The sequence below is a fragment of the Pelobates fuscus genome, chromosome 2 (genome assembly GCF_036172605.1).
Source record: "Pelobates fuscus isolate aPelFus1 chromosome 2, aPelFus1.pri, whole genome shotgun sequence".
Classification (NCBI taxonomy): Eukaryota; Metazoa; Chordata; class Amphibia; order Anura; family Pelobatidae; genus Pelobates; species Pelobates fuscus.
Window position 1 is genome coordinate 39,309,646 of NC_086318.1, and position 26,357 is coordinate 39,336,002.

A 26,357-nucleotide genomic window follows, 5' to 3' on the forward strand; every position below is an offset into this window, starting at 1 on the left:
AGTCACATGAAGGTAATGTCAAAAGTTACCCATAAGGCATTCCAAACACTACAACTGAATCAAGGTATCGTTCGTAATACTACAACTTGACAAGAAAGCTCTAGAAATTACAGATCAAGACATTCTAAACACTTCGAAACATTAAATAGACCAAGACATTGTAAAGATTAATCAACTAATAATCTCAGAGATTGAAGCTTCCACAAATATGTAAATAGTTCTATGTTTTATAGAAGAGATGAAATTGGAAACTGAGAATATTGTATAAAAAAAATACAACATGCAAAATGTACTGTGTTATGAAAAATTGGAGCTGCGATATATATTTTTAATGCTGCGTTTAAATATTTCAGTATATATTTTATTTCTTGATGGTATAGTGTTAAAATAACTTTACTTCAGTTTATTTATTTTCATGTTTCTAAAGATTCCAGATATTATTTTTTTTTTTTTAGAAAAAAAGAAAACTGTACACATAAGCAACGCTCAACTTTGTTATCTGGATACTGAATCAGCAGGTTGGACATTGGATGCGTACTTGGGAATATGGAGAAAAATGTCATCACTTGATTTCATTTTGTACTTGCCTAAGGCAAACCTATGTTTGCTTCGGGCAATATATGGCTGCAGGATGTGCAATAGCCACATTCTCTCGCCCTCTTGTGGTAAGATACAAGATTGACATAATTTGAAAATTTGTTAAATGAGGAAGACATAGATTTTTAAAAGGATAGGCTGCTGAAGTCGAAAATTATTATACACCTTGGTGTTGATTTTACTACAGAATAAGTGAAAACAAGGATGGAAGCTCACATGTGAAATTAATAAAAATAATGGTGTTTTAACTGGAAAGTAAAGTTGCACAAACACAAATACTGGAAATTAATTGTAATGCATGTGTATGTCATATTGGTGTCAAATATGAAAGTAATAAAAAAGAAATTAAGAATTTAACATTTTGCCTTTGTATAGTTTTTTTCACACATATAAAGGGAACAAATGTTAGAGAACGTATAGAAGAAATAACATATTTTGGGGTACATTACAAAGTATATTTTTTATAAATATCTACATTATTAATGGTTCATCAACAATCGTTAACATGTTGGTAGTCTCCACAACTCCAAGCAATCAAAATCGTAGCATTACCATAGTTTTCAACAACATTTTTTGTTCAGTCGCAAAAGGGCCATATACCTTTTTATCATACAGTCCAATTTAACACAATCATTCCGAAGAAGAGGTTTCCTCAGGTCAATGGAACCATTGTACAATTGGAGAAAAAAAATCACTGAAACCAATTACCTAACCAATACCCCCAAAATAAGTGTTTACACATGAGCAAAACTGTCACCACAAACAACTCCCAAGGAATCGTTTTACTAATGATTCCTCATTAATCAAGTGAATCAGTTAAACCAATAAACCGATAGACTTGAGCATCGGGATTTGGCCAAATTGCCGTTTATCCAAATTTTGGATATTTAGTGGTTCTGTTAAATTCTGTATTTCCAAAGCGCCATACAGACATATAATCGAGCAAACAACTAGGGCAATGGATCCACCAGTTTGTTTGCTTCAGGATTCATGTCACCAAAAATGGAAATAAAGATGACTGAGGTCAGCCACAAAATGTTGATTTTATCCAAAGATCAAATGAGAAATAAGCCGCAGAGAGAAAAAAGGACAAGCCGTTAAGAACACACGCTCTCGATATATATATTATTTATATATATATACATATATATATATATATATATATATAACATATTCATATTTTTATTTTTTATTTGATAAATTTTTATTGGTTTATAAGTTTACAAATACAATAAATGTTTTGGTTTAGCGAGAAAATATCGAGGTTACATTTTCTATACAACTTAGTTGAAAAAACAGTAATAGGTTAATACATTACAATTGAAAACAGGACAATTAGCTTCAATAGTGTATCATTGTACAAGTAGTTGTAGAATGGGGATGACTAAGCAAGAAGAATAAAGCATTATAACTTGAGCAAGGATCATATGTAAAAGGTTGTGCTATGTGGAAGTATCATCTCATACAATTGTAGATATTGAAATAAGAAGCATTGTTTGAGAACCCCCCAGCAGCAAGGTGGTTAGATGTTAGATGTTCACCTAAAAGAACGTATCGAATGCAGTGGTAGTGAGGTCTATGTTTAGGGATTCGAATTTATAGCCCTTGCCTTAGTAGAATCATGTTACAATGATAAGGAAATACAATTTCTTATCAACATTGATAGAATGTAGATGTAAGTATGAGTGTAAGAATGAGTATTTTGAATGTGTTGGAGAACCAAGAATCGGGATGTCGTGGTGAGTCAAAAAGTAAGGATTAGGAGCGTAGAGAGAAGAGGGGAGTGAGGAATTTTTAATTAGTTGGTCGAAGGTGGGAACGGCTGTGTTTGGACCATGGGTCCCAGATGGATAAGTATTTAGCATGTCTCCCTATTTTGGAAGAGGTTATTCCCTCCATTAATTTAATATCTTCCACTTTCGATATCCATTCCCTAATTGAAGGGGAGTCGGCTTGTTTCCAGTGTTTGGGAATCGATTGGGAAGCTGCCATGACTAGGTTGCGGAACAATATCAACTCTAGTGGTTTGAATTCAGGCGGAGGTAGTAGAAAGATATAGTGATTTGGGTCGATAGAAAAAGTTTTATGGAAAATTAACTGAATGATCCTATGAATTCTCGACCAGAATTTATTTATCATCGGGCAATGCCACCAGATATGAGCATGATGTGCATTTGGAGCTTGACATCTCCAGCAAAGATGAGATGTTGCGGGGTAGAATTTGCTAAGTTTGGCCGGAGTATTGTGCCAGCGGGTGATTTTTTTGTAATTACATTCCTGAGCGTGAGTTGAGATAGTGGATTTATGTATAATGGTAAAGATGTTTTTCCACTGTATTTCAGTAAGGTTGGTAGAGAGTTCATCCGTCCACTTTAGCGTAAAAGTCGGAAGAGTTTGTGTGTATGCCTCTCTAATTATCATGTAGAATGTTGAAAGGGTCTTTATCTTTGGAGGATGAGAGGTGCATATTGTTTCGAGTCCAGTGAGTGGTCTATTGCCCTCCGGTAAGAGAGATTGGGATTTGATGAAGTGTTTTAGTTGATCATAGAAGAAGGATTGAATCCCTGTGTGTGAGTCAGATTTGGTGAGATCTCTTATTGGTTTAAGCTCATTCCTGTTTAAGGCCTCATTTAACTTCAAGTAGAGTCCAGTAAATTTAAAGCCAAATTGTTTTCCTGATGCTCCTTTATGCATAAGAGGATTTAGTGTTAGAGGATAAATTGAGGAGGGGAAGGGAGAGATATTTGTGTGTTTCCTCAGTGTGAGCCATATGTGAAATGTAGGAGATATTGTTGGATGTTTAAATAATTTCCCGGTTAGTTGAGGAGCATCTTGAAGCCAGGTATAAACCTGAAGTGGAAGGTCCAAGAAGCTGTTTTCCAATGTGACCCATTGGAGTGTTGTGTGGTTTCTATTCCATTCATAGATTCTTTGTAAATGAGTCGATTTATAGTATGTTTCTATGTCTGGGAGATTTAGGCCATAACATATTCATATTATGTATATATTTTGCAGTTCACTGATTGCCCCCAAATATTTCTCATAGCTGATATTCAGGTGAGTCAAACCATTAAATGAAAGAGCACCAGAGGTCCCGAACTAATTTTAATCTTTGGGAAAAAAGATTTGCCCAAATCATTTTTCCATCATGCACAAGTCTACTAAATAAGCACTATGAGAACAAAATAACAGGCAAACCAAGCAAAATATATTGCATGTTCAAAATATGCAATCTGAAAATGCTTTAAGAAATATACTTGAATACCAATGTTTATTTGTTTAAATTGCAACAGATTAATGGCACACATATTACCTGTTATCATAACCATTAAATTACAAAAGGTTGCAAGCTGGCAGGTTAAATTGTTCCAAGATATATCCATTCTGTTTATCATTAATGTCACTATTTTGAAATATCGATCTCGAGATGAAGTAGTTTTTGATGACTGAAGATGGACCTGATTTGAACCCCTTAAGGACAGATGACATGTGTGACATGTCATGATTCCCTTTTATTCCAGAAGTTTGGTCCTTAAGGGGTTAAGCTGATAATTTTTTTTATATATATATATATATATATATATAAATCTTTATTTACGTTTTTTTTTTTAAAAGTTCATTCAAGTACAGATACAGCTTTCAACTATAAATTTTAAACACAGTACAAAAAGTTATGTTACAATAAGGTGTAGATAACGGTAGGACCGTGCTTCAAATAATATATATATACCAGATTCTGCTGTATCTACAGTCGTACAAACATACCATACATACATTCCATCCTATCCATACATCCCATTTTCACTACTTCCTACGGATAGCTATCTATAAGGGGGGCAGGGGGGTTTGAGTTTTATGGTTAGTATATCTAACCCAAGGGACCCAGACTTCGTTATATTTTTCTCTATATATCTTGTTTAGAGCTATCCCAGCTTCCATGCTGCGTTGGTAATCTATCTGTGTACATATATCATTCCAGTTTAACGCACCCATATTTCTCCAATTTCTAGCCATAACTATTTTTATTGCCATACAGATGTGAATCATAAGAATTTTTAGTTTTATATTACTTTTTGGTAAATCTAGATGAAACAAAAACATTTTAGGCGTAATCACAGTCCGAACCTCAAACATAAAGTCTACCAATTCCGCTAGGATTACCTTCATAGGTTTCAACTCCTCACAGTCCCACCAGATGTGGGAGAATTAACCTAACTCCCTGCCACATCTCCAACAATCTGGTAGGAGTGTGGGTTGAAACCTATGAAGGCGAGTAGGCACCAAGTACCAACGGTATACTAGTTTGAAGTACACTTCCTGTATATTCACCCCGTGTATATATCTTTTTACTGCTTGTAAACCCAACAACCAGTTCTCAACCGAGGATGAAAAATGAAGTTCTTGCTCCCATTTATTCATTGCTGGCGCTTTTTCTAATAAAAACTTATAATTTTGATAGTGTTAACAGCAGAAAAAGATTGTAACGTCTTTGGATTATGATAGCATTCAAAATACTCCTGCTCTTTTGTCAGAAAGACAAAAATCCTTATCTATTAGGTACCGACATTGGACTGTGAATGACTCCATCAATTGAAAGTATAGATACATTTTATAACACACTCCTCATTCCCTAATTCATTTTATTTTGGAGTTTGAATATGAATCAAGAAAAACAGAATAATTCCTTATAACAAAAGAAGTTTCCAAAGTTTTCAAAGATTATAATGACTTTGTGATGTTCTACGGCTGTCTGTAATTGTTTCAACGTGATACCTCGATATTGATCTATGCACATTAGAAATAAATGCATAGTTTGAAATATTGGGGCAACATTTGGTAAGTCCTGCTTTAAAACATTGCTGATTACTTCACCATTCTGGGAATTATGAAGAATTAACCAGGGACATGCAAAAAAAAAAAAAAAAATTGGAACACTTCTGCAATTCAGCTATTTATCCAGTTTAGCTACTTGAGCCTAAAAATTGACATTCCACGGTTAACGTCTGAAACATTTTGGTATAATAACCCTAACTATTAGTAGATATAACTGTTTACAACTTTTAAAACATCAATAACCAGTAACTGGATATATTTGTTCGTGGACACTTTTTTTTAAATCTGAATTATGCATTTATGGATTTCATTTCACCACAATTTACTATTTAATAAATAAACCCCAGTGTTAACATACTGAGATTAGTTTTTTCTAAATGGCAAATTACATACTTATGATAACTGAAATAAGTGTATGATTGTTAATAAACCATTATGCATTACCATCACTTTTGCATAATCTAGTCATTTAAAAAAATAAACAGGAGTACCTAGGGGCAATACTCAGACAACGATGTGCTACAATTGCAACTTTGTCCTGGTTCTCTATCGTACTTTGACCTTGGAAAAATTAGTATGGGTTTCCAATAAATAGAGGATGGTACTCTTAATGGTAATTTCTATTCCATTATTTCATTTAGTAGTGTTCTGTGTTTTGTTTTTATTTTACGTTCACTTTTACAAATAAAGCAAACATTCTTGTTGGATTTCTTACAGTGTCATAATGTGTAGCTTTCCCACAAAACATGTCTGCAAGAGTTACATTTTGCCTATTCGGCGAGTGGATTGTCATTTGTCATCTATAATTTCCTCCAATTAATTTTTTTTGGACTTATGTTCATTTGTGCACTAACCTATTCTCACATGCAGTTTTGTTTACACTGTATAATATGTAAACAGAACTTTTTTTGATCTGTGAAGTTTAATCACAATATGTATAGATCAACAATTTAATTCTGCCAATTCCTGGTGATAGATGTTCTATAAATTAATAAAAAATAAAAAAAAGCAATACTTATGCACAAATGTGGACTGAGAATGGGCTATCAATAACAGCTGGTCTTTATTGATGCAGTTTTACTTTCACCACAAATACACTCACAATTCTTTCTCATATATTTGTGCTATACAGCTTTTCCTGTGATCGAAGGTCCTCATGGAGCATCTGAAGCTCAACAAAAAGTGTCATTGAAGAGCTCTTCTTCAGCTGTTCGGCTCCTGGATAACCCACTCGTTCCCTGACAGGTTCATCTGAGCAAAGACTGTGTGAATTTAGGAGCATGCTTGTGAATGAAATAGCATCTGATATGAATTTATAACCATTCGTTAGTGCTTTTATGCACCCCTGCCATTATATAATAGTGTTACTCCTAAAGCCTTTCATAAAGAGAAAGACTGGGGTCAAAAGTAAGTTAACCCCTAGCAGAATGTATAATTATTGGAAAGAATCTACACGCGGGCAGCTGCTGGACCCCCACCGGCACGGCGTAGTGCTTCCAAAAGTCACAACATAAATAATAAACTTCGATTTCCCCTCGCTCATAAGGCCTCATGCTTTTTATATGAAGAATTATAGCCCTCCTAGCAGCTGCAATAATTGTGTTCCTATTGTAATGAAGACCTCCTACTGACCGCCCCCTACAAGTGTCCTTTGTTAACATAAAGTCAAGTGATTATACGCTTTGACTGATGTAGTTTGGGCCCAGCTGCCTAACTGCTGACGCACAAACGAGAAGAGGGGACTTGCGTCTGCAAGACGGGACTCTAACATACCAGACCTTTTGCATAAGTCAAATGGGAACAAATGATTCTTTCTCTGCCTGCTGACAAGGCAGACCATCTCTCTTTGATGTGGAGGTTGCTATGTAGCCCCTTACAGCTTTTTCTCCTAAGCTCAAGCAAACATCCTTCTTTTGATATGCTACATGCTCATTAACTTTGCCCTATTTAATGATTTTTGATTGAAGGGTGGCAGATAAGTCGCCAAAAGGGTAGTATAAAATAGAAAAAATCAAAAAGGCTTGACTCTGTCAGGTCTACAAGAAAGACTTTCCTTGTGGAGCTCCCTAAATGTGGAATTTCTTTAACACTAAAGTTCTTGTTCTTCCAGGCTGATAAGGTCTAAGCGTGAAATTCTTAATTAAGCAGTAAATAGAGTGCGGTATGTCAGCAGATGTAGCCAGTAGCCATGGAGACAGAGTCACATGAACGAGGAGACTCGATGTCGGCCTCGGGCTTTTCCTTGAGTGGCAGCTAAAGAATTCTACAAAGCTTGTAAACTGGATTACTTGGTTGACTAATTATATCATTCCATTAATGTAACTAAAAATAAGAACAGAAAATTGAAAAGAAAGAGGAGAAACGAATATTAAAGAATTAAAAACATAAATTTTTCCTATTCTTATTTTGTTTTTTTTTAAATAGTCCTTGATGTTAAGGGTTAAAATATTCTAAATATGTTGTTTTATCATTTATACCTCGAAGTAACATTATTTTTATTGCCTGAAGCAATACTGGAGGTTTCATCAAAATCTAATTGAATTTCGTGAATAACTGTTATGGTCATAAAATTGTTTGTTGTTGTAATGAGGGCTGTTTGTGTTAAAAGAGAACATTGAGGCTATTTTGGATCTACAAACATGTGAATATCAGCAAAATACCCATTCGTTAAGGACAACAATTGAAATGTTTTGAATGTAAATCCCATAGTAGACTGGACACTTGTCAAATTTTAGGGGCCACTTCTTTCTCTTTATAGTACATTGCTTTACCACTTGAAAAACATTAGATTAATTTAAAAAAAAAATCTAAATGTAAAAGATGGAAAAATGTCCCTGGATAAAATACTTTAGTGATTTCTGAAAGCTCACTCCCATGCAAATAACATCTTTGCAGCAATTAACTCAAAATATTAAATGTGTGATCTTTCATATTTTGGACACGAAACATAAAATACAGCATGCAAAATCTCAATGGTATTCAAAAGTTTCTGACAATGATTGTCATTTATTTCTTCACTCCCGTCAGAAAAAACAAGTTTAGATTTCTGTAAATGCCATTTTCGGGTTTTTTGATACAGCCAAATGCATGTAAATTATTAGCTTTAAATTGTTTTGTGACTAAAATACAAATAACAAATAATAATAATAATAAAAAATAAATTAGGCACTACAGAGCATGGACATATGAAAATAAGCTTTAAAATAGATATTTTTAAAAGTTAAGGAGAGGCTGAGATCACATGTTTTGTCTCTGTCCTAAAATGAGCCATTATTTTGTCTCGTAAAGGTTAAACGGGTGTTAGAGAATAGTTAAAGCGTCAGACTGAAACACACAGCATTGAATAAATTGACAGGGCTGTATGTAAAGTGAGGAATTATCCTATTAGAACAACATAATGGCTGCTTAAAGAACGCTCAAGTATGGCTTTCATTATGTGCTTCATTCCTACTGCCTTCTGCTGCTTAGACCACCCTCTCAATCCTATTGTCATCTACCTTTCATGATCCCAAGGGGTGTCCTTGAAATTAACAATTAGGTAACTGTCAGTAACAGAAAAAAGCTACGTGAGTTGAAAGTGTGTGTACACATGAATAACCTCCACATTGATTCCATGACTATATTTGCAAACTGGAAGGAGGTGGAGGGGGTTGGCTTTAGAACACATATCAGCTCTTAACCGAGCTGCATTTAATATACAATAGCTACACAGATACATTATATCAGTAAAGATATCCCAATCACATAGTCTTAGACCTGATTACTATTCAACGATAAAGGCAGGACAAAGTACGATTGAATATTTAAATAATAATGAAAGAAAAAATCAAGTGCTCCCATTGGCAAACTATGTTTTCTTAATATAGGAAACATGAACACAAACACAAACTGTACAATGGCCCAGCAAGCATCCAAGAGAAAGAGCTGTTTTATACTTATTGCTTAGTCATAGACAAATAGAAAATGCTAAAGACTAGTCATATAAACATAGTGCGTAATTAAAATCACAAACATATGTACACAGAATGACACTTCGAGTCATATTAACCATTTTGTTAACAAAAAGTAAAATCTAAATTATTATTTGTATTATTGTACTTAGAATAGAAATTAATCAAAAAGTATATTTAGTCAACTCAAATTTCTTAATTTTATTAAAATGGTCAAATCCAAATAGAACTTTGTGATTACATTACAATATAAATACATTGCAAATTCTTAATCTTGCCAATGCACATTTAAAAGTTGGATATGAGATAAGTACACTTTTTTCATTCAAAAGCCTTTGGGAGGGATGGACAAAGAGGAGGAAAGAAAGATTATATGAAACCCCCCCACCCCAAAAAAAAAAAAACCTTTGACAATGTAATTTACCCACTACCATCTATGTTAAATGTAAATGTCCCATGTATTGTTGATATCAGTAGGCATTTTGTCATACCTGCTTCTCTGTTGATTCTAGTATTCACCCCATTTCCATTTTCCTACATCTTCGGCACTTTTCACCACTTTTTTGTACTGAACCAGAGATGGATTTACATCCCAGGTGTCTGTAGACACAGAATTCTTGGGTGTCCATACCGACAATTGTGTTCTCTATTGCTTGATGGGATGTACAACTCTCACTCTATTCCTCCTCAAATTAAACAAAAGTTCTACTCTAAAGAGAACCCCCATTTTATTGTCACTTTTATGTTTTTTTTTTTAAAACCGCTTTCTCAATAATCCCTGCATCATTTGCAGCCAAAACTTGGTAACAAAAGGTAAAATAGCTGCACAAGTCCCTGGAGATCACCCTAGTATCATAGAGGCAGCAATGAATCCAGAGCCCCAGGTAAAGTCTGATGTTCACTGACTTCCATATGCTATGCTGTCATCTCAGGTCAGTAACCCAATGCAATACAACATGGATATCACTCATGGTGCTCTAGTTCTGTAAAGAAACAGCAGGTCTACAGCCCATGTAATGGTGCATCTGCAGTGATTTAACTCATGAGTACATGCGCTCTCTTCAGCTGTGGCCAATAGCAGGAAGAAGTGAGTGTTTTGAATTGACAACAAAATCCAGTAGAGGTCTTGTTAGAAAGAAACACCTCCTTATAAACACTGATAGTGGGTGGATAGGCCTTAATGCTTCACCTCGAGTAACTAGCATGTGCCCATCATTCCCAGAGTCCATGCTGGGTCTGGGTTTTTTTTTTTTTTGATAGTTGTAACAGCATTTGAATTATGAGATTATCATGCTGTGCTCTGAAATATCTCAGGATTGTTTCTATAGTCTTTAGACACACCCACTTCCCCTGATAGACCCGCTGATTATTTGTGTTACCAGTGATGCAAGTTGCTTCACTGGTGATGCCCCCTACAAGGTCTGCCCACCCAATTAACTTGAGCCTGACGCATACAACTGGCATTGTAGCAAAGTAACACCAAAAATACAACTCCAACTGACTGACATAACTTTGATGTGTCACCAGTTAGTAATAGTCCGTTATGTTTGGTTTGTAAGTGGAAGTGATCCATAGGAAACCAGAGAAACCCAATGACACACATACAGTGACACACACAGATACGCACAAATACTTTTTACTAAATAGCTTTGAGGTTTCATGGGCTTGAATAGTGACAACAGGCATAAAGTATTTCTATGTGAACTTTGCCGGTAAAATTAACCCTTTTAGTGCAATGCACTCCTCTCCACCGTGACACTAAAAGTAAAATAATAAATCAATGCATAGAATCTGCAAGGTCACAGCTTGTAATTAGAAAGAAACATTTGACACCCTCACACCCAGGAAAGCAATTGTCTCTATTAAAAATAAATAATAATAATGATTGAAAAATGTGGGTCCACCCTGGAACCCAGTAAAAAAGAATAACCCTGAATAAATGTTTCTCCACATATGAGCTGCAGGGTTGAGAAGAAGGAGTCCAAACAAAAAGATCCATCACATTCCAATGCAACTAAATAAAATAAACAAAACTATGTGATCACAAAAAATAAATAAATTACAGAACAAATAAAAACACAACACAAATAAAAAGAAATGTATCTTTCTCTTGCAGTCCATGTAGCTAGAAATCTTCATGCAAGTAAATCTTTTTCTACATTGAAAGTGTCCACGAGCCCACCAGGATTTTTTTAAGAATATTTGGGCACTTTGGGGGCAGGAATCTGTCTTTTTAGGAGTGTGCCCCTTTACAACTTTGTTGCCAGGGGACTGGGCATTTCCTGAACCCTTCAGTAATTCAGGGGTTAACCTCTATTAGGGTGTTTATTTACTCCATTTAGTGAATTTATTAAAATCTTCATACTCTATATTTATTATGTTTCATTAGCAATGCATGTGATTATTGCGGTTTTTGTAGCGTTGTGAAGACTTCTATAAATATTTGTTTTCTTTTTCTTTCCTATCATAATGAATTGTATATTATAAGAGATAAATCAGGATTCTATTTATTATACTTTACCCTCCATTCCATATAAAGAATGTGCCACCGATATTTTTTTCTAGATAACCTTGGATCTAAAAGAAATGGAATGTCTAAAGATGTGGCACTGTCTTCTAGATAATGCTTGATCTGAAATTTTAAGCAGTGAAATTCCTAAACCCAATTCATTGGGGATTCACCACTGATAATTGGATTATTTGTGAATCTTTTGCAATCACTGAACCATCAATGGAAAAAAACTATCTGGGAAGGTCATAATAGGTGTAAATGACATGTCAAGCTCCAATAGGCACAATGTTCTAGGCACACCCTATTTGCTGGACATATGTTGCATGTAACAAAAACTAGACTCCATGACCCAATAAAATGAGGTAATAGAGGAAATATTAACTTCAAAGTCATACAAAGGTCATATATGCTAAACAGGCAATTGTGCTGATTGGGCAACTGCATTAAAGAATGTGAAACCCAAATATCAACGTGGGATTTTTTTTTTCCTGATTTTATCTCCAGCTATTTTAACCTATACATTTTGTAATTCTTATCTATGTGCATGCAAAAGACCTGTATTTTGTGACTACTTTTTAAAATTATTAATAATAATATGTATCATTCAGTTTAATGCTGTACAGTTTTATTTAGTTTCATTAAATATGTGAAATCGTTTTTCTATAAGTCTACAGTCTCCATTTTATGTTAATGATGTTGAAAGTTGAAATGACATTGATGAGAATAAAACCTATGACTGAAAATATATATTGGTCGTATCCACTAAGCTATCTTACCAGCTTCTCAATAATTTACATTTTTTTTTTTTTAGAATCAAAACAGGAACGTGGGTGTGTGAAATATTGAAACTGATGTGCTTAAATCATTTTCTCAAGCCTCGATTGTTGTTACTATGTTATTTAACTTTCATAATTTGACGGTGTGTTTACTTTTGTCTTCTTGTTACGTTAAATCTTTGAATTACAGAGGAGTGAAAAAAAAACACCCATGGGGTTAAATGCATCTTTTTGTGGACTGTATTAGTTATGCATGACAAAAGGCCAGATGGGCTTGAATCATTTCACCATATACACATGTCCACTAGGCAATAAAAAGACCAGGCATGGACCCACAATATAAGCTGTCATTGTTAATCAAGAGACAATAGCAGACAACGTGAACGTTACATACATATTTTAATGTGTAAGAAATATCATCAGTCAGCAATAACTATATACAATATAAAAACAAGGCTGGGAAACAATATATATATAATGCATTTTACTGTCTGGTAGATTCCACTTTGGCATTCTATAAAGTGCACCTCCCATAGAAAAATATATGAGTGCAATTTGTAACTCTGTAGGAAATATAATTGTATCCAGGACTTAAAATGTGAAATCATTTTCAACTAGCCAGGCCTTCAATGTTGCTTGCCACGGCAAGCCATATAACACACACCATAGGTATCATTCTACTCGCCAGTGCAAAATTATCAATTGCAACTAGTTAGTTTCCATCTATATATTATGCTAGTCAAATTGTTGGCAAATGTATAGATTACATTTTAGGTTAGGTTTTAAAAATATATCGATATGTCACTGATGGCTACCACGCTACAGCAGTTATATAAAGGCCACATTACCCATAATGCTCAGCTGGGCTAAAACTTTGATTAGTAATATATCTGGTAGATTATATGTAACCTTGTTTTTTTTGCCAACACGTAATAAAGTTCTACTTCAATATAGCTGAAGCAAGGCCTATAATCCACAGATTTTGTGGGTAACAGGTCCAATTTAAATTAATATTGTGACAATATTTAGCAGAAAGAGGCATAAATTAAAATAAAGAACACTTTATGGGTTTGATAAGTTTGATGAGGTATAGATATGGATCCAATGTAAGCAAGTAGTACAAAAAAGTCAACAAATTGTCTTTCACACAATATATCAATTAGTTTTAATAAACATTGGGTAAGATTAAGGTTGATCTCTTTAGAGATCTTGGCTTCCAATATCATTTCTATGCAGATGACACGCAAATCTACCTGTCCTCTCCTGATCTCTCCCCGTCACTCTTGACTAGTGTCTCTGACTGCCTCTCTGCTGTTTTTAACTGGATGGCTGCCCACTTCCTTAAACTAAACTTGACCAAAATTGAAATTCTGGTCTTTCCTCCCTCAAGTGTTGTTACTCCTGTGTCTGTCTCCCTCCAAGTCAATGGTGCTACCATCAGCTCCACCACGCAGGCTCGTTGCCTAGGTGTTCTCTTTGACGCCGACCTCTCCTTCAAGCCTCATGTTCACTCTATCGCCAAATCCTGTAATTTTCATCTCAAAAACATTGCGCGCATCCGCCCCTACTTAATGCCAGATGCGACTAAGGTGTTGGTCCATTCCACTGTACTTTCTCTCCTTGACTACTGTAATCCACTTCTCAGTGGTCTTACTTGCTCCCAACTTGCGCCGTTACAGTCCATAATGAATGCGGCGGCGAGACTCATCTTCCTGTCCACCCGCACCTCCCATGCCTCACCTTTCTGTCAGTCCCTACATTGGCTTCCTATAAAATATAAAGCTCAATTTAAAGTTCTGGTTCTTGCTTTCAAATGTCTACATAATGCTGCTCCCACCTATCTATCCTCCCTATACGCAAGTATGTCCCGTCTAGGCCCTTACGATCTGCTGAAGACGTACGTCTATCTTCTGTCCGTACTCCCACCTCTGATGCTCGCCTTCAAGACTTCTCGAGGGCTGCACCGTTCCTGTGGAACTGGCTTCCCTCCTCCGTTAGATGCTCACCCAGTCTCCACTCCTTCAAAAAATCATTAAAAACCCACTTCTTCATAAAAGCGCATCAACTAAACTCTTAATAGTTCCCAACTGATTCCTCTTCTGCATTTGTCACTAGTCTAATACTATCCTTACCTTTTGTGTCATTTTACCCCACTCCCTCTAGCATGTAAGCTCATTGAGCAGGGCCCTCAACCCCTCTGTTCCTGTGTGTCCAACTTGTCTGGTTACAACTACATGTCTGTTCGTCCACCCATTGTAAAGCGCTGCGGAATTTGATGGTGCTCTATAAATAATATAATAATAATAATAATAATAATAATAATAATAATAATAATAATAATAATAATAATAATAGAACATAGTTTCCCAATTGGTGTTCCGCGGAACCCTAGGGTTCCACGAGAAATAAAATTGGGGTTCTGCAGTGATTTGCCCATCGGGATGCCCATGTACTTAGGGCCATCCAATGGGCATTGCTGCACAGGGACCCAGTCAGCCCTGTGGCTGATTAATAGCGCTACAGGGTACCTGTAGTATGGGATGCTTGGAGGAAGTGACGCACATTTATATAGAAAATGTTGCGTTGGAGGAAGAGAGGCAGCAGCCAGGAGTGAGCAGCTACCCCCACACACACCAGCCTCAGCCAGCAAGTCCCCCTCTGGCAGACAACAGGTATTCTAACAGGAGGATGACTGCATATATATAAAGTGACATGTGTGTATTTGACAATGTGTTTGTGTGTGTGTATCTGTGTGTTAGTGTGTGTATGTGTCACTGTGTGTATTAATGTGTCACTGTGTGTATCTGTGTGTCAGTGTATGTGTCACTGTGTGTGTATGTGCCACTGTGTATCTGTGTGTAAGTGTCGCTGTGTGTATCTGTGTGTAAGTGTCGCTGTGTGTATCTGTGTCAGTGTGTATCTGAGTGCATGCGCCGGTGTGTATCTGACAGTGTGTGTCACTGTGTGTATCTGAGTGTCACTGTGTGCATCTTTCAGTGTGTGTGTGTGTGTATCTGTGTGTTAAGGTGTGTATGTGCCTGTGTGTGTCAGTATATTTGTGTCACTATGTGTATTTGAGTGTGTGTATCTGTGTGTCTGTGCCAGGTTGTGTATCTGTGTGTATGTGCCAGTGTGTCTATCTGTGGGTCAGTGTGTGTATCTTTCAGTGTATCTCTGTTGGTGTGTGTGTATCTGTGTGTTAAGGTGTGTGTGTATCTGAGTGCGTGTATGTGCCAGTGTGTGTATCCGTGTGTAAGTGTGTGTGTGTGTGTGTGTCTGAGTGTGTGTGTGCCATGGTGTATATCTGTGTGTACGTGTGTGTGTGTGTATCTGAGTGTGTGTATGTGCCAGGGTGTGTATCTGTGTGTAAGTGTGTGTGCCATTGTGTGTATCTTTGTTTCAGTGTCTGTATTTGAGTGTGTCTGTGTGTCACTGTGTGTATCTGAGTGTCTGTATGCGAGTGCCACTGTGTGTATCTATGTGTCAGTGTGCGTGTATCTGTGTATTAAGGTGTGTGTGTGTCACTGTGTGTATCCAAGTGTGTATATGCGCTAGTGTGTGTATATGTCTGTGTTTGTGTATATGTGTGTATATTTGTGTGTCAAGATGTGTTCATGTGTCAGTGTGTATCTTTGTGTCTGTGTGTTTATAAATATGTGTATGTGTGTTAATTTGTATGTATGTACGTATGTGGAATACATCCCAGCAATCAAACGCCAAAATAACATGCCAACACACCCCAGGACACACAAACATTACATACAAAAACACCCCTGAATTCAAACACCAAAATTATATACAAACACTCAAACACACCCTTCACTTAAACACCAATACTACACACATGCATTTAAAAGCCAACACTACATCCAAACAATCCCATAAACGCAAATGCAAACATTACATACAAAATATACCTCTGTAATTGAAAGGTGTTTTATTGGAGGGTGGGGGCTGTCTCACGATGTTGATACACTGTTGATACATGTTGAAGGGTTCCATGGGAACAATGAATTGGGAACCACTGCTTTAGAGTATATTCCTATAGAACTATATGAGTATAGTACATTTTCTAGTATACCTTTGTAATCCTATGCTACTAGCCAAACCATAAAAGTTTCTATCAATAGCATACCCTCCAAGAGTGAATGTCTTCTAGCCAAGGCAAAATTTTCACTCACCAAAGGCTAGCGGCAAGCGGCAATTTTGAGTCCTGACATTAATCTTCTATAAATTGGTGATTGACGTAAGACACGAAGAACAAAGATATTTACGGAAACAAGGCTAATTGATCTTCTTACCCAAGTAGGTCAATGTTCTGAGGCCGCTGTCAAAAGACCAATCACAAGGTCTGCTCTCCCCTGATAAGTTGAGGGACAGAAATGGTCGACCAATCTGTGAGCCACAAGTTATGTTGATGTTTTCAAAGTTTGGCAAATCCTTGTGTTCCACCAAAATGTAATTCCCAATTCTGAAATTGTCAAATGTAGCCGAGTACTGAGAATAAAGCAAAATAAAATAAAAATAATAGTGCACTACAATTCTTTAATACATAGTAAATCATGAAAAGGTACATTTGCCAAAGGAAACCCTTTATGTTTTAAGTATTAAGTATTTAGGACATAAGTAGAATTTGTCTTGTTATATCGATTCTTTTATTCCTTTTTATAAATACTTTAGAATGTCAAAGATGTAACAAAATAGGTGGGAAGATTAGAAATTCTTAAACTATTATAAGTAGAATGTACCTTTTTCTTATGGTAAGGCCTGTGGTTGACAATATGTAACAAAAGGCAGTGCTTCTGCCATCACGTATTGTCGATTTTGGGAATTGAGCTGCTTCTTGCAAATCACAAGACGTAATCTAATCAGTTTCAGGTGATTATATATATATATCCTGAATTGACCCTGAGACCTCCACACCTTAAGTGGGATGTAACCTGGCGGGTCTTTGAAAAATACGCAAAATCCTCAGAAGGTGACAGAGTTGCTTTAAGATTAAAATACTTTAAAAATGCAATAGATTATTGGAATATAAACATAATGGGAGTTTCTTAAATACCGGTGCATATAAAGGTCATATAGATCAGGAATAAACTATTGATTGTATAACTACATCCTAGAATAAACGTTTATGTATATTTCTACATTACTTTATATATTCTTCAATAGTCATTATGTTCATTTAGGTAAAGATTAGTCATTCATTATAACATAAAGGCAAAAATGAATATATACATATACAGCTGGTCTTATTTTTTTTAAGTATTAAGTTTAAAGTTCTAGTCATGTTCTCTTCTCACCATAAAATCCTGTTTCTTCACATTTGTAAGTGAGTCCAGCATATTCCCTCTCCACCACGAGAGAATTACTATGACTATATTTCTTCATTGTGAAACGAATGTCCCTGGGTTGAATTGTCCTTTATAAGCTAGCCACAGGGAAGCATACACCATTATTAAACACCAGAATATTGAAAGACAGCGCCTATGTTGTTGGTTGGACTATAAATAGCCCTCTAACAAGTAAATAATGTTTAAAAAAAAAAAAAACTAATTCTATTGATTTTAGTTTTTCCATTACGTTTGTTTGTTGGTTTTCCTAGTCATGGGTTATACTTAACAGGCAACTGTCACTTTTCTCTCAATCATTGACTAAAACATTACAAATCACATAACTTGTGCTAAAAGAACATATAATGCACCATAACCACTAGAGTTCACGGTGGCTATTCTAAAAAGTCAAACCAATTTGGAATGGGGTTGACATCTTACAGAGGGTTGGCTGGGTTACCATCCCTGCATCCACCACTAATGCTGGAGATCTGGAGGCTCCTAAGTAGGAGTTTACATTTTTTCAAACCTACATCCTCCAGAGCGGGTGTAGTTGATTGATTGAGAGAATTGTCTTTTTGCTCTCAACTGATAGTCACAACTTGGTTATTTTTCCTTCAGTTTTTCCATTTGAGTTTAAATTATAGAAATTTTGATTTTCATTCTCCTCTTCTCTGTATGCTTTCTCTATGCTGACTTCATGGTGCAAAGGCCAGAGCTTACAACAGTAATTGACAGGAAACTAAGAGGGAAGCACCCAGTTGCAAGAATTTTTACATTTGATTTTTTTTTTCACACCTTAGTACATATTTGTTAAATATAGAGATAATATTAAAGCCCAGGCAAAGTTCCCTTTAAATTCAAGTGGATGAAACAGGTCACTGATGATTACATATGATGTGAAACAGGTACAACAACTGAAAAACAATCATGTTGGCAACTCTTGGTTACTCTCATTCATTTAAATCTTCTTATTTTTTTATTACATATGTCCCATATTGTTATTCAATCATTAAACGCCACTGTAATAAAAAAAAATCCACAGCATTAACTTTCTTTTGAAGTCAAGCAGTTAATTTCTTTAATTACTAAGCCTATAACTAGAATTTTAAATATATCAAATCTGTTTGTTACAGCGAATTTCTTTGTTCTTTAAAAATACTACTAAAGTCAAAAGTTATTTTTTAAAACAAAACTTGCCCCGTGCTACGTTCGCTGCTGACATTTTGTGTTAATTTCAATAAAACATTGTCATGCCTTAAACTGAGATTGTCCTTCACCGCTGTCAAGACTGACATTGATGAGATGTCTAAAAAAAAAGACCACAGCATGTCGGCATCTACAGTAAATCAATGTATCTTTCTTGATATTAATTAGGACATATGCTATCTACAATATTATTTATCAAAGTTATGGTGTTTTGTGGCTATCAGTGATTTAGTCACCACGTAGTGAGCTGTTAACCCGTTGCATAATTGTGCAAATACATGCATAAATTACAACTGTTCTAAAATGTTTTCTTTTTCTTATAGACAATAATACAAATAAGTAAGACCAGCCTTTATTCCAATATTTTCTTTATTTCCTGTTCACTTTTATAACTTTTTTTTTTCATTGTACTGATTAGTATACTACACTACATACTACAGACTCCAATATATTGCAGAAGTACACAACCAAATCGGCTCATACACTCTGCCCATTATAACCAATCAGACACGTAGGTTTATTCACTAAGGTAAGGTTTGGAAACATTTAGAACTTCAGATATTGTGGACTACAAAGCATGTTAGCTAAGATAAAGGTGGGTGCTCTAAGCTTTAAACAAGCTCACTTACTACTGTAGCAGTGAATCAATTATGGTAAATAATCTTATTTCAAGATCGTACTTCTCCTAATGACTGCATAAATATAATAACCCATTATACAGTGTTATAAGATATGGTGGCAGTCACCACAACTACAGAGCCATTCGAAATAACAAACAAACAAAAAAATTCTGATTTACACATCACATATATTTATAATGTATCTTGTTAAATCACCTATCTGTACCCATGAACTCTGTTGAGCGCTCCCAGTATAAGACAGTAATAGTTACTACCAATGTCACTGTATTTTCTTCCCCCGTCATGTACTTACCTCCCTCTCTTTTTTCTGTAACCCATACCTACGTTATGCCAAAATGGAAAAACTATAAATAAATAATTTATAAAGAAAAAAAAAAGATATGGTGGCACTTAGAAAATTTAAATAATAGCAGGAGCAGCAATTATAATATTGACTTATAATAATAAGAATACCAATAATAATTATACTATATATAAAACTAAAATGATTTGGCTATATTATCTGACCATCTGACATTTTCATTACAAAAGTTCCTCAGCTGTTGAGCGGAAGAATTCATATAGGGTGCAAATGTCCTTATAGTTCTACCGTTTCCATAAGTCACATGCTTACAGGGATGACTTTTAACACTTACTTGCAAAGTGCTACTCATTTCAGTAGAGTTGAATGCAATTGTATAAGTCTCTTTATCCACGAGCAATGCCATCCAGCCATACTCATTTGACAATGTATCTTCAACATAGTTTAAAGTCATGGTTTTATTCATGCTATTATTTATAATCACGTTATAGCTGGTACCAGGGGCTCTTTCCCTTTAAAAAAATAATAAATAACAAATAGTTTCACAACATTAATCTTCTATAGTGTTTAAATATATCAACAGATAATACATATGTAAAGGGGCAGGTTCCTCCTCCTCTACACTTAGTACATTCTCCCCGGTTTCCCAAGAGGGAGTTTCTGTGCTTTTCCTTTCTTCCAGCCCTATCACATGTCTCTTTTATCCCATTCCCTTGCACCTTGCTTCATTCTCATGCCAAGTGTAATGCTTTACTAAGTTCCAGTTTCAATATCAATGCAAGGCAAAATTCCAACCTCATTATAGTCTTGCGTCAATATTGATGTGGACATCAATACTTACACTAAACGTGTAGCCATAAATGATGCAAGTTCGGAGTTATTGCAAACCAATGATGTTTGGTGCTATTCTGATGTTTTCAGATGCTAAGGCTATATAAACTCACCATACAAGGGGATCTGTGCCATGATATGGTCTCAGTAGCCCAAAATTGCGTTCTACCTGTAATAGCCTTTTTTGGAATTTGACCGTGGCTTCTTGTTTGACTATTTTGATTTCTATGCTCCTTCACCCTTGGCTTGTACTATTGTCTTGTTGTCTTTCTGCATCCTTTGACTCGGTTTGTTCTCTGACCATTCTCACTTTTGTTATAACATTCTTTCTAGATTTCTTAGCTTTGCATGTTGGGACCCCTACCCACCTTGACATTCATCTACCTTACAGAATGTGACTCTCAAGCCTAACCCATCTGTCTTGATTATGATTCAGTTCAAAGTCCTTGTACTAACTTATAAAGCTCTCCATAAATGTGCCCCTGGTTATGTTTACTCCCTCATTAGTATATATGTTTCAGTTCGGCCTCTTGGCTCAGCCTATGACCTGTTACTGTCCTGTTCTCATACCTGTACACCAGACAACTTTTTTCAGGACTTCTGCAGGGCAGCCCCTCCCTTATGAAATGCCCTTCCATGCCACATGTGACGCTCCCCACCTCTGTTGTGCTTACAAAAAGTCTTTTCAACACACTTCTTTAGAAAAGCCTAAAAGCTTGCCCATAACTGGTCATCCCTGACAACCTTCCTCTGATGTTTCCCATACATTGTGCTTCCTCCTCCCAAATTCCCCATCCATCTTTTCAGGTATATCCAGATCTTATGATTCCCTCACTTCTCTCTGTTTTTGTTCCACAGACGTTTTGATTGTAAACTTGCTTGGGCAGGGCTCTCTTCACCTACTGTTTCCATATGTCAAATGTGTTCTGTTAGAATACTTTTTTTTTTATCTTAGTACAGCCTCTTTTATTTCTATTAATCAGGCCTTTATGAGCTTGTCCATTGTCTTGCCATCTAGTGTGACTTTTATAAATTTCAGTCATTCACATTCACAAAAGTGATTCACACATTTCCAAGGGAGTTGTAGGCATGAGTCACTCATTAAATACAGACAATTTGCACCAAAAAAATACACAGAATGCTATGTCCCCAAGTCCTGATAGCTTTGAGACCTTCTGAAAAAAAAATTGTGCATGCAGCACTCCATTGTGAAACTTATTCAACGTCCCCTGAGTCTGACCCTAAATATTTATCTTCTACAGACTCACTGACCCTTCCGTTTCATAGATAGGATATATCCCTCGCTATGGAGCCTAAGTGAGTGGGTATCTAACTCTCCATTACATAATACAATTGTCTTAATAAAAATATTTTTGCAGTTGCCATGTTTTAAAACATACAATTGTGTAATGCATGTTATATATAATTATAAAGGTGGCTTCTAAACAATGCGTCAACATAACCTTTTAAATTTGTTACAATATATTAAAATAATATGAGTATATATTTTTTGTGTTAATTGGTCAAATTAACAATGCAATATTAGTTTCTCAGGTGAAAAATACAGTGAGATGGCTTCCAGAAGAAAGTCAATAAAAAATTGGTCTGGATATGCAAGCTCCTTATTCACAACCATCTTGTTTCATTGCCAAAAAAGTTTTTTACTGATATATCTATATATATATACACACACACACACACCAGTCAAGCCATAAGACTTGCTTTTCCCACAGAAATCTCACAGTGCTCTCACAGTGCTCTCACTACTTCAAGGGATTCCGGGTGGGCATATGCAAACGAGCTCAACACAGAACCACATTTTTGCCTCATAATTCCAAATATATAAATAAAATAAAATGTATTTGTTTTTATGTTGCCCGTGTTATTGCCATTACTTACAGGCCTATAGACATGCGATGAAATATGACCTCTTCTCCACAAATACTGCCAAGTACAGCTCCACTGATGTTCAAATATTCTGAACATGAGTTTGGAAGAATACTCATAGAAGACAGCAGATGGCTCCCTTTCAATCCGAAGAATGAACCATCCAGGTCTTCGATTATAGCAGAGTGATGGAAAGGAAATTGAGCTTGTTTAGGTGAATTCAGAAATTTCAGATGCTTAGATGTCACAGTGAAGCCTCCTGAAATAAATGGCAGATATTGTTGTCATTACAAAGTCTTAAAATAATAATTCAATATTTCATATAATTTGTATCTGCATTAAACCTAGGATACTTTGGTGGCTATAACCATTATCATTATTATTATTATTATTGCCATTTATGTAACGCCAACAGATTCCATAGCACTTTACAATATTATGAGAGAGGGGATTAAACTATAAATAGGATAATTACAAGAAAACTTACTGGAACGATAGGTTGAAGAGGACCCTGCTCAAACGAGCTTACAGTCTATTGGAGGTGGGGTATAAGAAACATTAGGACAGGAAATAGCAATCAAATAAGGTGGGTGAAGCAGAGCTGGAGGAGAGAATAAAGTGCTGCCCTTTAGGAGACAGCAAGAGACCGGTATGTGAGGTAGAGGTTACTCTGGGAGACCATGAGCTTTCCTAAAGAGATGGGTTTTAAGGCACTTCTTAAACAATTGAAGACTAGGGGAGAGCCTGATGGCAGTAGGCAGACTATTCCATAGGAAGGGAGCCACCCATGGAGGGGATATATATCTGGGTGTCATACGCGTACAGGTGGTAGTGGAGTCCAAATGAGGTAATACATTTGCCAAGAGAGGCAGTATAAAGAGAAAATAGAAGGGGACCAAGGACAGAGCCATGGGGGACTCCAACCGAGACAGGACTAGGTGAGGAGGTATCATTAGAAAAGGAGACACTGAAACTGAATGCGTGTTAGGAGAGATAAGAGGAAAACCACGAGAGGACAGAGTCACAGAAACCGAGTGATTGAAGAGTTTGAAGAAGGCGAGCATGATCAACGGTGTCAAAAGCAGCAGAGATGATTTTTTTCAGTATGGGTACTACAGTGGCATGTTTAAGGTCAGCAGGGACAACCCTAGAAGAGAGAGAGCAGTTGAAGATGTGTGTTAAGGAAGGCACAAGACAGGAAATAAACTTACTGGGAACAGCACAAAGCTAAAACATTTGGTGAAAATGTACATTAGTTCACATATCTTTAAAATATCACATAACTTCCATATATTGTAAGAAATAGAGTCCTATGCTGATACCTTTATGTTAATGATATATTTACATAAGGTCTATATCAGAACAACATAGACCAGAAAACATATTCAGTCACCATCAGACCCATAAATTTAAGTTTCATATTGCATCTGTAACGAAATCCCTGTTTTAACAAGCCTCAGAGAAACATATATACACTTAATTTGTGTAGTTCCAAAGAACTGAACAAACTACCGAATCACCCGACCTCCCACTGAGGTCGTGTGCCCCTCATTTACCTCCCAGACCTTGCAGTTAACCGCAAGGTAATTGACGAAAGACATGGTGGTCCTCGTTCGTTTGACGAACACGTGGCAGTCGCCATTTTAACACCGTCGAACGCTCAGCGGTGGAAAGACAACAATCCTCTGGAACTATTTTTGGATACTTATTCCGCCACCCACCGCTGATAAGTACCGAGTTCTCGTTCATACGGGTAATATCTCCCAAACATGTTAATCACCTTGCCGTTCTGGACTTTCTTTTCACCCAAGACATACCGACCCCAGGTAGCTACAATTATGGAACTCTCTTCGGATTGAATTGCACGAACAACTGGTGAACTTAAACGTTACTCGACGATATTGAGAACTTTGTTCGTGGGATCTGAGCGCTATTCGCCTATAATATGCGCTCAGATCCAAGCTATCTGGGGGGCTGTGGAACAGGGGGAATATGTTTGGTTAAATCTAAGTTATAGATTTTAATACAGTTTTGTAAAATATAAAAAGGACGTGTTTTTCTCTACCTGGAGATAATTAGGTTCCCTGCAACCACTTAAGTTAATTATCTCCAGGATAGAGAGGAGGGGTTGCACTGTTACTGTGGGTGTGTTTGCTAATTGTACTGTACACTGATTGGTGCTGTATATTTTGTCACAGTCTTCCACAAGGTCCCTTGTGGGAGTTCCCTTGCTGGAAGACCATCATAAAAGGGCTGAGTCTGGCCATCAATAAACAGATCGTTTTACCCCTTCATGAAGTCTCGACTCATGTTTGGGGGATTGGGAGCTTTAATCACTATTTTACTCTACTCAGCTTGGATTTCGGGAGACGCTACAAGGATCAGCGCTGCACGGATAGCAGGATCCTTTACAGCATCCTTCAGCCACACTCTTTCCATATATCTAGTAGAACATCAACAGCAGAAATATAAATTTAAATCCTAGTAATGAGTTAAAGGAACACTATAGGGTCAGGAACACAAACATGTATTCCTCACATTCTAGTGTTAAAATTACCATCTAGCCGCACCTGGCCTCCCTAAAAATAGTACAATCTTATAAGAGGTAAAATAATAAGGAAAAAGAAACTGATCCAGGAGCCCCAAAAGACAAAGATAAGGGGCTGGTGGATTAGCTCCAAAAACATGCCCACCGTTACTCTCACTGATGATGGGGGATGACCCACAGGTAGTATGAAAGGAAAATACAATAGCGGATCAGTGAAGGCCCTAAGGAGAGAGTAACAATGAAAATGAGAGGATGCCCTACCTTTAATACTTCTTAGGATAAAAGAATAGCAGGTAAAAATGAGTGTAAAGGGAGATTTACACTTATACAGATAGTAAGGTATATGTACAAACGAGCTAAGGTCCAACTAGACAGACACACAATGTGTCTAAAAAATCCAAATAATGTTGTTATCCCTAGCTCCACACACTCCCAGCATGTATACTAGCGGCAGGTATAGCTAAAGGTAAAAATCACAGGGAGGAAGATGGAGGAACAAAGCCTCAATAACCATAAACCAAAAAAAGGTTACTCGGCACCGTGGACTAACCACTAATGCCTACCTGAACTAGTCTCCCTGCCTAAAACTAAATAAAAATAAACTAGTGCATACTAAATTAAAGTGCTACCAAGTGAAGTGAAAACAAACAAAGAGAGAGCTTACTTTTAGCTGCTGCCTCTGCCCCTGATCTGCCTGCTTGGCTGACATCATCGGAAGTGATTCTCTGATCCGATCACAATGTTTTCCCATAGGATTGGCTGAGCCGGTCAAGGAGGCAGATCAGAGGCAGAGCCAGCATGATTCAAACACAGCCCTGGTCAATCAGCATATTTTCATAGAGATTAATTGAATCAAGGCATCTCTATGAGGAAAGTCCAGCGTCTGCATGCAGAGGGTGGAGACACTGAATGTCAGTCACACTTGCAGCACTGCACCAG

The 26,357-nt window shown here is 36.4% G+C and overlaps 1 protein-coding gene across 1 annotated transcript in view; it reads right to left on the reverse strand.

Moving 5' to 3' along the window:
• Positions 1-26,357, reverse strand: part of PKHD1 (PKHD1 ciliary IPT domain containing fibrocystin/polyductin) — a 557,030-nt gene that overhangs the window by 273,104 nt on the left and 257,569 nt on the right. Inside the window, exons 46-48 of the mRNA XM_063441645.1 lie at positions 22,883-23,129; positions 20,487-20,664; positions 16,970-17,165 (exon numbers count right to left, since the gene is read on the reverse strand). Coding sequence (XP_063297715.1) covers positions 16,970-17,165; positions 20,487-20,664; positions 22,883-23,129 — 621 coding nt within the window. The remainder of the gene's footprint in view (positions 1-16,969; positions 17,166-20,486; positions 20,665-22,882; positions 23,130-26,357) is intronic.